The sequence below is a fragment of the Diuraphis noxia genome, unplaced genomic scaffold (genome assembly GCF_037042655.1).
Source record: "Diuraphis noxia isolate RWA-SAM2 unplaced genomic scaffold, SU_Dnox_SAM2 contig0001, whole genome shotgun sequence".
NCBI classification, from domain to species: Eukaryota; Metazoa; Arthropoda; class Insecta; order Hemiptera; family Aphididae; genus Diuraphis; species Diuraphis noxia.
Window position 1 is genome coordinate 80233849 of NW_028301711.1, and position 13104 is coordinate 80246952.

At 26.8% G+C, this 13104-nt stretch overlaps 1 protein-coding gene across 1 annotated transcript; it reads left to right on the forward strand.

Annotated features, from left to right (window-relative positions):
- Positions 1-6438: 6438 nt before the first annotated feature.
- LOC149061958 (uncharacterized) lies at positions 6439-9300 on the forward strand. Its single transcript, XM_089215157.1, has 5 exons — positions 6439-6840; positions 6923-7214; positions 7544-7699; positions 8966-9129; positions 9238-9300. Exons 1-5 carry the CDS (start codon positions 6646-6648, stop codon positions 9298-9300), a joined length of 870 nt encoding a protein of 289 aa, XP_089071283.1. The 5' UTR covers positions 6439-6645.
- Positions 9301-13104: the final 3804 nt, after the last annotated feature.

The window sequence follows — 13104 nt, forward strand, 5'->3', positions numbered from 1 at the left end:
TTTGCATAAATTCACTGTAGTGTAATTATTAAGTTTGATTCGATTTAAGTAATTCAACATGCGGTGTTGTGTACCAAATTGTAATTCATCAATTGGTAGTACTTTTTGTGTACCAAAAAATGCTATTCATTTGTGGCAAAATGCTCTTAGTATAGAGCTGAAATCTAATTATAGAGTCTGTGAATTACATTTTAAAACTGATGACATAATTAGAACATGGGTGTCGGGACAAAGTCAATTTTCGGTTAGTGAATATTAATCTAATACTTGATAATTTAGATAGGATCAACAATAGTTCAATATTGATCTATGGGTTCACTTTAAGGGTTTTAGTAATTTTAAATATTATTAAATATAGCAAAACGTTTAGTCAATCATACAAAATGTGATATGTGTATAAAAGGATTGAAAACTCTTAACACTCCAGAAAACATAATTGGTAAAGAAGCAGATTTAATTAATATGAAGACTAAAGGTTTTCTTACTTACCCCAATTGCAATTTATATATTATAATTAAACACATTGAAGAATGTTTTGCCATACATTGCAATTCAAATGATGTTTTTGAAAAAATATTTGAGGAATTTTTCAAAAAGAATATAAATTTAAAATTCCCATGTACCATTCGTCAACATCAAACAGATATGCTGACAAATATCTTTTCCTACTACATAACAATGCGCATGCGGCAATACAGTTATATGCAGAACCAAGCAAATAAAAAACTAATCAAAAAAAAAAAAAAAAATGTCAAAACTGGTTAAAACATAATAATTTAATGTTAAACATTAATAAAACTGTTAATAGTTAAGGTAATACTAAATAAATAAAGTATTTTTACCTGAAGTAGTTCTCATTTCTTGCTACAGAATATAAAATATTAACACCTACTTGTATGAAATTCTTAAATTATAATTTAGTAAACCAAGCAAGGTGGTATTATTTAACATTACCTATACATATTATATAACTAGAATAAGTGAGTAAATGCTACATTATGATTTACGAGTTTACTAATTACTAATAAATTACTATACGACCTTTCGCGTTACTACTTCATACGTGCAATATTACGTGCGCTATAATAATAATAATAATAATTAATTATTTATTATTATTAATATTTTAAATAGTACGTTTTGGTTTGTTGAGTTTCCACCTAAATGCCGCTAGATGGTGCCAGTCAGTAGTTCCACAGCTGATTTAGAGACTCATTTATACGGCATAAAATAATACATTATATCATAGGCCGATGTTTAACCTGTATATCTTAAATAGTTAAATCGTGTGTCCGACTTACTCTTGATATAATTGTTCGTTTGGTTTTAGTTAAAACAATTGTCACTTGTTGCGCTAGTAGTAGAGTTTACCTTGGAAACAAAATAAAATCATATTTATCGTATTTAGATTTCCCTCCAAAATTGAAAAAAAATATTTAGCATTTGATAACATTTATTATTTAATTTGGAGATCATTAATATTGGCATACCTTTTTAGGTTATTCTTATACCTACCATATTTATTACTTTACATATTACATCAATGAGCTTGGTATTTACTATTTTTAATTTTATGTATTTTTGTTATGTACAGTCCCTACTTACCTACTCCTAGTCCCATTGAAATTAAAATTAGTAGCTATTACTACCTAATGGTTCAGTCTTCAGTAATTGATATTTGATTCGTGCATACCAATTTCAACATGCCTTCCGATAAATGTATTGTTTTAAATTGTCCCAGTGGTAGAAATGTTCGCAAACATTATTTTCCAAAAAATGATTTGGAATTTCGTATATGGGTTAAAAGGACAGGCAATGACAAAATCATTAATCTCTAAAGAAGAGGTCATTAAAAAATATGCTATATGTACCCTTCATTTTCAAGATTCTTGTAGGAGCATTGGTACTGTTCGTTTAAATAAAGGATCACTTCCTACAATGTTTTTACCAAGTATTTATAATAATATGATTATCATTGTTTAGTAGTGTGGGTAGCACAAGTTAATTAATTTTATCTGTATTTGTTCTGTATCTGGCTAATTTATTTTATATATTCAAATTATATTTAAATTGCTATTTTAGTTGCTTAAATATGGAAATTACATGAGACAAAAAAGATTCTGTCATAGCAAATATTATAAAATATAAAACAATAATAATAGGATATTTGGTACCTAACTACTTTCTCAACTTTAAATGTTGGTCAATTAATATTTGGAGATCTCTCTTAACGTCTTAAGACGGTTTTTGCTATATTTTATATGTTATAAATTGTAATTTTTGAATAATCGATATATATAATTTGATTATTGTGAATATTTTGGAACATACAATTTAAATAATATCAAATTAAATTAAGTAAGTATTCAATATGTATAAAATAATACTGATGCTTAATAAATTATGTGGGTTTAGATATGTATATCTGTTTTTAGTTTTATGTACACTTAAAATATTATTTAACAAAACATGCATGATCTCTTGTGTAGTTGTGTATATAAATTCTTAATAAATATTGATTGTTTAATATTGTAATGTGGTTATGTGGTTTCTTTTGTGGAAATCTAAGATTTGAGATCAGAGATTTTATATTTAAATCCTAGCAGAGTAAACTAGTTACTTAGTTTGTGGATGTTACATTGGTATTTTGTATAAAAATGTGAGTACCTATTGTGAGTTAATTTAATAAAATAATAAAAATAAAAGTTCCTTATTATAAACAAATTAATTTTATTTAGACCTATTGGATACTGATGAACCTCAATCCAATATTAATCGTGAAGTCTCTAAAGTTGTGGAAAACTCTAGTTTTGAAACATGTAATTATAATTTTGTTCAATTAATACAAATAATTAATTTCAACGAGGTTTAATTTTTTCTAGCATTTGATACACTAGCTATTCCCTTGGATAAATCCCACGAGTTTTCTACTAGTACACCTTGCTCTTCAAATTCATCTTTATATGAACTAAAACCTATTACAAATAATAGTACTTCAGAAATAGTAATTAGAACACCAAGTATGTGTAATATACAAATATACTAATTAGATAAAATAATATAATATCCATAAGTTAATAAGAACATAATAACTAAGTATAAACAATTTGTTTTTCACAGAAATTAGGAAAAACATTAAGGGATGAAGGTTTTATTAAGAGTAGCCAACTGACACCTATCAAAAAAATTTTATACAGAAGTGGTTAAATTGAAAGCAAAAGTTCAAAGAATGTCCAATAGTAAAGCATCATTAAAAAGTAAATTATGTGTAGCAAAAAAGTTTATAAAAAGTAATATCTACAAAGGTTTTCAAGAAAAAATAAACAAAACTACTTTAGAGTTTATCGAAAGCCAAGTAGGAAATCAACACAAAAAACTTAATGGTAGAAGGTATATGTTAAAAGATAAAATATTTGCTCTATATATTTTCAAGACTTCTCCAAAAGCGTATAAGTTTTTATCTAAAATATTTGCCTTGCCTAGTGAAACTACATTAAATAATTTGCTTGAAAAAATACCTTTTATACCCGACATTAATAGTCACATTGAGGAAAATATGAAGCACCAAGTGAAACAATTAAAACCAATGGACCGAACTTGCATAATTTTATTTGATGAAATGGCTCTTGAGCCTGGTCTAAAGTATGACAAAAAAAATGATTTAATGTTAGGTTTTGAAAATGTTGGGAAGACTGTCACAAACAAATTTGCAGACCATGTACTGGTTTTTATGATAAAAGGTGTAAGCAAAAAATGGAAACAACCTTATGCTTACTACTTTTGTCAAGGAACCACTAAAACAAATCAGTTAGTTACTTGTATTAAAGAAGTTGTAAAGAGTTAAAAGTACAGGCCTTAACATAATAGCATCCGTGTGTGACTAAGGCCCTTCAAATAAAAGTGCTATTAACTATTTACTAAATGAAACAGAGGCTTATTATAAAAATAAAGAGATGCATAGAGTTGCATATGAAATAGACAATGTTGAAATAATCCCAATATATGATGTCCCACACCTGACAAAATGTTTGAGAAATAACCTTTTAACCAAAGACCTAGAATTTGTCATGAATGGAAAAAAACTACAGGCTTCGTGGGACCATATCATAGAATTATTTAATATAGACAAGGCTAATGAAAACTATGAAATAAGAGCTTTGCCAAAATTAACTGAAGCACATGTTTATCCATATAAACAAAAAATAAAAGTTTGTCTTGCTACACAAGTGTTTAGCCAAAGTGTCATCTGTTATGAAATAATTATCAAGACCAATGTTTCAAAATAATAAATTAAAAGATTCTGATGGCACAGCAGATTTATTATTATTTGTAGATAAAACATTTGATTCCTTGAATGTTTCTAGGAGTATTCCAGATGCTTCTAAACCATTATCAGGAGCAATAAAAATTGAATCCGAAGATGTTCATCTAAACCATTGGAATCAAGCAATAAGAGTGTTTCAAAGTATGAAATTCATTGACAAAATTACTAAAAAGCCGTTAGCAAGACAACCGCCGTGCATAAACAATTGGGTCATGACATTGAAGTCTTTTAAATATCTTTGGTATAAGCTAAAAAATAAACACAGCTTCAAATACCTGTTAACTAGAAACATTAATCAAGATTCCTTGGAAGTTTTATTTGGAAATATTAGAAGCCATTCCTATAGGAACACAAATCCAGACTGCTATCATTTTGTTTCATCATTTAAGACGTTATTAATAAATAACTTTTCTTCGGTTAAATTGATTGGAAATTGTGAACTGGATGAATCTGACAATGTTTTAAATAATTTAAAACAATTTATTACTGGTTCACCTGAAGGCTATCAGATATCCAATGAAAATGGTGAAAACCTACTCACTTTTCCAATAACAGATGGTTCTGAAAAACAGTATACAATTGTCACTGATTTAAATGTTGGATATATTTCCGGCTATATAGCTCGAACAATTTTAAAGTATAACAACAATTGCAAATTATGTAAAGAATTTTTAGTCAGCAAAGATAAAACTAACCTTCTAATTAAATCCAGAAACTACACTTCTAACTCATTAATTCACCCGAATTCAACATATTTTAAAATTGTGAAACAAATGTTTGACCTTTCAGATACTATTTTACCAACAATAATGGAGAATGGCATAGGAAAAAAGTTAATTTTTATTTTTGAAATTAACATTGGCACTTTTAAATTCTGTAACAAACATAATTTAAGTTCAATTTTATTTGAAAAATTTAAAATTTTTTATTTATTTACTTTGTCTAAAAGTATCAATAGGGTTCTAAAAGGTTCAGATTCTAGAAACTAAAAAACCGATTATTTAAAAATGTCTGCTCGTCAATATTATCTGAAACAAAAGTTTAAAAAAATATCCTGTAAATATTGTTCAAAAACATACACTTGTCAACAACATGCCATACTACCTTTGCCATAACATATAATATTTTAAATAAACTTGATATGTAATACCTGTTTAAATATAAATAGCTAATTATTTTGTAATTGTGCATATAAGATCACAGATTATATTAAAGTAAAACATTTGGATTAATATTTAGTTAATATTATTTAATATTACTTGTAAAAATTAAAGTTTTATTAATTTAATTAGTTTTTATAAATTTAAATATTTAAATCCTTATTAGTTATTTAATTTTTTTTCTATGTTAATTGTATAAACTTTTAATCTTTACCAGGTAGAAATGTTTATCATAGAATCAGTCAACGGTCAACGTACTATGTAGTTACAAACAATTGTCATCAGAGGGAGCCACGTAAGCAAACCAAAATTTGTTTCGAGTTGGGCATCTATCTTTCCTTTATCTATGGTCGGAAGTAGCGCGCTAATTGTAGCGACGCTACGTTATTTGTAGAAATTAACATAGCGTAGTTACAATATACACGATGTAGCGAAATTCTATAGCGCGCAACTAATTTACGGTTAGCGTATTGAAAATTGTCATTATTTTATCGCTATTTCCAATCTATTTCATGATAATTAAAATACTATTATGTAAAATGTATGTTTATTTTTATTTTTACAATAACATGAGTATATTTTTGAATTTTTCGGGTTAACCCGGACCGAACTAATCGATTACAGATAAAACTATAATCATAAGAGCATTATAATTTATGACAATATTACATTTTATTATTTTGCGGTTATAGACATTTCAGACGTTTCAGTTAAACAGTTACAGTGTTTGAGACTGAGTGTTTCTTAAGTTTCTTTCAAGTTTTAAATATTTAAATAGGTAAATTTAAATTTAAAAATGACAGAACCTGAATCCATCGAATCTACGTCATATGAAGACAATGATGACACGACTCATCAAAATGTACAAAAATACATGAAATAGGTAAATAAATAGGAACATTTTCAAAAATGTAGCGAAAAAGTAGTGCGCTTCATTTAAAAAATAGCGTTAGAAATAGCGCTCTACATTAAAAAAAAGAAGCTTTATCGCAAGAGAGCTACTTTTTTTAGTAGAGTAGCAGTAGCGTTAGCGTGCTACAAAAAAACAGTAGCGTCCCGACCACTGGGTATACCACCTATTATTAATTCTTAAATCGTGTACTTTTTATCTTTTGGTGTTAAGTGTTGAGGTTGACGTGTGAAAGGGACCATCGTTTTATAATGTCGGATGAGAAAATGAAACGCTTACGTGCTCCTAATATAACCGAGGAAGAGAAAGCCATTATCCTATATTGTATTTCGAATGAAAAACATATAGTTGATTGTAAAAAAACTGATAAATTCAATAATAGGGAAAAGAATGATGCGTGGGAAAGAATTACTTTAAGTTTTAATTCAAACCAAAGTGTAAATAAGGTAAGTATCTTACTGACTACTGACAAATATGTTTGTATAGTTTTAACTTTTATAAGCCATTATTAAATTATTTTTAAAATAGAGAGATACTAAATGTCTACGTCGGTTTTGGGAAGGCGAAAAGAGTAAAAGTAGACAAGGGATTGTGATTGAAAGACAAGTACGTATGTTAACTGGCGGTGGCCCTGAAACGACTTCATACTTAGACGTCACCCCTGAAGTGAATGAAATAATTCAACCACGCATAGATCCTCAAATAGTTGAGATTCAAAACATTTATGATGGTGATGGAATTGAATTCACAACTGAAGAACTATCAACATTAAATGATTCAGTTATTTATTTATCAGATATTCATATAAATGATAATCCTGGTGAGTGGTGAGTAAGTATGTAGTTAACAAAGCTGGGCATTTAAATACATTTTAACCATTTAGTAAGTTACAGTAAATTTACTAAATTCAGTAACTTAGTTAAGTCACAAGTTTGAAAATCGAGAAAAGTGGAGGTTTAGGACAAAGGTGGCCGATCCCAAATAGTTGGGAGGAAAGCGAAGGCGAAGAAGAAGACTGCTTACTGGTTTTTTAACTTTTAACCAATACTACTTCCCTGTTTTGATAATTTACATACATTTTTGTTTTAAATTAATGAATTAATTTTCTTGTTAATTTATAATTTATGATTATTTTATATGTGTTAGTAGGTACAAGCACTGAAACAAATTTTAGTACATACGGAATAGTGAGTTCTGATCAAAATATAAATAGTGAGAACTGTTATAAAGAAACTGATCAAATTGTCCAATCCTCTAGTCCTCATCCTCATTCATCTATTGTTGAAAATGATCCTTTACATAATGGTATATTTACAACTTATATTCCTATCCTATTTATAATATAAAGTTGACCAGACATCTTAGATTATAAAGATTTTTTGAGTTTTTAAAACTACATTTTGATTTAGTTTGTTTTTACTTGCAAACTTTTTATATATATATTGTAAATTGTAATCAAATTTCAAATAATTATAATATCACTTTATGTGTGTTTACCTAGTCTGATTAGACTTCAATATTTCCTTAAAAATTAGTATGTCTGGTCACTTTGTGATTCTATCTATTTTTTCTTTTTAGTTCCTTTACATCCAAGGTACCTAAAACTAAAAAATCTATAAAGATGATGGTAAGTGACGAAGCCAGTTTAAGAATTAAAAAACTAAAGTCGAGTTATGAAAGTGATACAACGTTGAACAAGTTACAGGTATGTTAATTGTATTAGGTACAATCAGAAGTGTATCAGTATTTCTAGTAAGTATTTGATGCACTAAAAATGTCGGCATAAATCGCTGATTATAAAGTATTTATAATATCAAAACTATAATTATTTTAAAAATGAAAATAAACACTATTGTAATTATTTTTATCAATATATTGAATAGGTGTTATGTTAAAAGTACTCACGTCATTCTGTATTTTTTTTTTAAGATTTAACATTCAATTTATTGAAATAACACAATTATTAAATTTTTTATTTGCCATGTTTATTATTATAATATTTCATTTTTATTTTATTATTTAGTACTTTCAATTCATAGTACAATAAATTAAGTAAATAAAGTGGTCCATTACAACTATATAATTTTTTTTTTTATATTATTTTATTAATATGTGATTCATACATTGATTCAGTTAATTTTTATTTTCAGATTGATTATCAAAAAATTTTAATTGAAAAGCTAATTATTAGCTAAGAGGCAAGAAGAATACGAGCTGTACAAGTTAAAAAAAGAAAAGCTTTTGTTAAAAATTAATAAATTAAAAAAATCAGATGACTAATCATAAAAAATATATTAAATATGTATATATATATACTTTTATGTATAAAAATATGTTATATAAATTATTATATTCATAATACATCTTATATTTTATTCTAATTTTTAATTTCAATTGTTACGTTATTTCAAATTTTAAATACTATTCTTATTACTATTTCAAATATACATGTATATATATATTATATTTTTAAAGAAAAATTTTAATTAAAACTTATATCCCCTATTTTACAACTATTTGTATATTTAATATTATTTAAGAAAAGTGTCTGATAATGTATCCCTCTCCTAGAAGTAGCACCGATGATTTCTCCATTAAGATTATTATCTCTAAAGGGATCATCAACTTCATCAACTTCATCAACTTCTTCATCATCATTGTCTTCTATATTGAGTAATCTTAATTTTGAACTTATGTTGTATAAAACAGCACAAGCTACAATAATTGAAACCGAAGTCAGTGTGGAGTTGACAAGACCTCTCCTTAAGCAAGGAAATTTTCTTTTCCACACACCGAAAACTCGTTCTATAATATTCCTGGTTTTAGTTTGTGCTTTGTTATAGTTTTTTTCTGAATTGGTAATAGGATTTAGAAGTGGAGTGAAAAGATATGGTTTACAAGCATAACCTATAAAGTATAAACACTAAATAGGTAAAACTGTATAGTACGTATTTTATAGGTCTATTTTCTACTGTATAAAAATAAATATACCATTATCTCCTAAAAGCAGTAAATTATTATTATTACGGGAAAAGAAAGTGCATGCACGACTTGCATTGAAGATAAAACTACTATCATGATAACTTCCTGGCCATCGGGCCACCACATCATATATTTCCATTTGAGGACCACAAACCACCTACATTTTTTTAGAAGACACTTATTAATTTTTGTAATCATTGGTTTTTTAAGTTTGAAAAAATTTTTATGTTGTTACTTGGACATTTAATGAAAACCATCCTTTTCTTCATTCCTTTTCTATTTCTAAAAACTTCCCCATTAGGACCACCCGGGTTTTGTGTCTTTATATGGGTACAGTCAATACAAGCACCAACTCCGGGCATTCCAGCGACATCGTAAAATTTCTGTTTCACAACATCCCACTAATTTTGTGTTTGAGGAAATTTAACGTAGTTTCTGGCTTTAGTAGCAATTTGGTGGGAAATTCTTTTAATAATTCTGGACACAGTACTTTGATGAATCCCTCTCAGATCACCACAGACAGCCTATAATGATATATTGATACTACACAAATCTAAAAATAGCTACAGGATGCTGGATGAACAATTTAAGTGTTAACACTCATTTTTAAGTTTTAACTTTTTTTAAAATTTTTTTATATAATTTAAGGCAATTACAAAACATTTCTGAAAATATGCAGTTTTTTGAAACGAAATCAAATTACCTACTTATAAATACCTATATAAAAAAATAATGTTCAATAAAGTAAGAACTTTTCAAAATAATGAGTGGAGACACTTATAAATGGTTCACCCAAAGATAGGTATTTTTTTTTAAAAATACAGTTAAATATTAATACAGTTTTTTTTAAAGCAAAACTACCTGGAAATTTGACGTAGCATAAAAACGAAGTGTAGTCAATAATTGTAGACCAGTAGGAATAAGTAATCCACGTTTATTCCTGTAATTAATATTTACTAATTGCAACAAATGTTCAAGTACAATTATTTTTGGAAAACGGTAACGTTTAAAAAATTGATCATCGCTATATAATTCGAATGGGTCATCGACATTACGAAGATACCTTCTAGGTATATAATTATTATCATCATCTATATCAATTTCAATATACTCCAAATAATTCACAAAATTTAATATATCATCCATATTAACGACTGGACGTATGCTAATTTAAATACTTTTTTAAGACAAATTTATTAATATAGAAAATTGTTAAGTGGTTGGTACTTAATTGTTGTAGTATTGCGATTAAGGCTATCAAGCTAAACACAAATGTATTACATAAGGTTTATGTGGTGGAAATTGACCACATAACTTTATGTGTCCCTTAATAATGGAATTCTCCCATAAAAATGACTATGCAACGTGACATTGTTATCAATCACATAAATAACAAATACATAAGTACTATGGGTCACATAAATTGACTGTGCATACTTGCATAAGATCATAAATAATAGAATAACTTTTTTAAAAGTTATTATATTATATTATTAGTATTATTATATTAATATTAGTTATTATATTAAACTTTTTTTACAATACATTTTTTCAGTATCTCTGTTATTTTCATTGAAACAGAAAATTAAATTTGGTTTTTAGTTCATTTATTCTTACTTGAAAATTTAATTTAAGATTTACCATTCAAACTGTTAACCTAAGAACATTTTAAATTTAAAATAAGTAACCAAAAAACCATAACGTTATCACAAAAAAATAACCAACTCTAGTTTTAAACTTTTAGTCTTGAAATAATCCTATTTCTTCCAAAGTTTCTAAGCTTGATCATCACATCAAAAACCCATGAATATGTAAGTAATTGTTTATTACACAAGTGATATATAGCACAATGCATTATTAAAACATCCACCACAACAAAGTCCATGTTTACTCAATTATCACTTGAAATACATTTGGAAGATTTTTGAGGGCAGAAGTATCTCTGTCACCTAATTAAAATAATGGTTATATACTAGATATGGGTATCAATGACAATTTTTATTAATATACCTATTTAGAACAGAATAACTGATCAGTGTTATAACAGAATACTTACAAAAGTTTTTACATTTTATATTTAACGTATCCCATCATGTTATGGCCAGACAAAAACAAAATGCCATCTTTATTAATTTGTAAATCTGTAAAATATTGTAAAACTTGAAGGTGTCATTGGTAAAGTCTTTGGCTTGTCCTATATCATACCACAGTTTACTAATACTGAGTTGTTTCATCATTAAGCACTCATTGTTACTAAAAAAATAAGGCAATGTTCGCTATTCTTTTGAAACCTTGTTACAATCTGTAACATTAACATTTCATTTTAATATTAGGGTACATAACATACACAAATATTTATATTTAACATCTGAAAACAACTGATTATTGGTTTGTATTTAATACCTCAGGGTGTAAGTGTATTTTTTTAAAAATAAATATTTATGATATAAATCACATAGGTAACTATGTTGTTAGGAACTTATAAACCATTTTAAATTGTATACATATACTAAAATGTAATTTTTAAATTAATAATTATACAACTCAATTAAATATTTATAGCTATTTTGTTATTTTTTTTATATAACATACAATTAGATCGAGAATTAGATGCAATGATTGTTTTTAAAATTAAATTATGTCATTATTTGAACAATTAAAAAATGAATTGACACTAAACTTAAAGTAAGAGTTATTATATAGTATTTAATACTATAGAGTAATTAAAAATATTAAAATAATCAAACAGCCCAATAAAAATGCCAACTCCTTTGAAGTTACTACAGTAAACCTTTATTATACTTGGACATTTTAGGTTCTACAATGTAAGAAATAGTGAAATATATTTAAATTAGGTGCATCAATAAACAAGTACCTGCAGTCCTTTAGGCTTTAATTGCATATTAAGTAAGAGCATATTTGATTAACACACGAGTAATAAAAATTAATCATTAGTTTAGATTACAAAATTAAAATGTCTTAATAATCAATGATCATACAGACAATACATAATGAATTCAAGTTCTAAGCTGATAGATATTAAGGAAGAATACTCATGTATACGTTTAGTATTAGTTGAGTTTTGAATGATTTCATTTGGACTAGTTATGAATAAAATAATATGAATACTTTTGAGTAGGTACACGACCGATCTACATTATGCATTACAAACCATTCATGTATCTATTGCTAAGGTAAAAATTAAAAGTACCTACCTATATATTATAGGTACTTACATTAATATTTTTTCAAAAGACGGCAGTGGCCACTGGCCAATGACGCAAACGGCGTCGTAACTCGTGACAATTAAAATAACGGTAATTTAGTATTTACAGAAATGACGATTAATTTACAGTCGTACAGTCGGTGATCAATTAGATAAATTATGGATAAATTATTTGATGTATTTGGTACAGAGTGATAAATACGAAAACACAAAATTCCTATTGGAACCGTTTTATGTTTTTGTAGGTTGGTATTTCATTTACTTTTTTTTTTATTACAACAATTCTTATCATGCTCCGTAATATGTTCCCGTACAACTTGTAATAAATAAAATAAAATCTGTTGTGACTTATTTCAAACATTCGGTAGCTGCTAATGATGAACTAAAAAAAATGTGTGATTATAAGCTGAAGCAGTCTGTTCCAACTCGCTGGAATTCAATTTATTACATGATAGAGAGATTTATTTTGTGTTCAAACTCTATAGCTTCTATTTTAATTAAT

Coding starts and splice junctions, on each gene's coding strand:
- LOC149061958 (XM_089215157.1), top strand. CDS start 6,646: ATGTCGGATGAGAAAATGAAACGCTTACGTGCTCCTAATATAACCGAG. Junction 7,215..7,543: donor TCATATAAATGATAATCCTG/GTGAGTGGTGAG, acceptor ATGTGTTAGTAG/GTACAAGCACTGAAACAAAT. Junction 7,700..8,965: donor AAATGATCCTTTACATAATG/GTATATTTACAA, acceptor TCCCTCTCCTAG/AAGTAGCACCGATGATTTCT.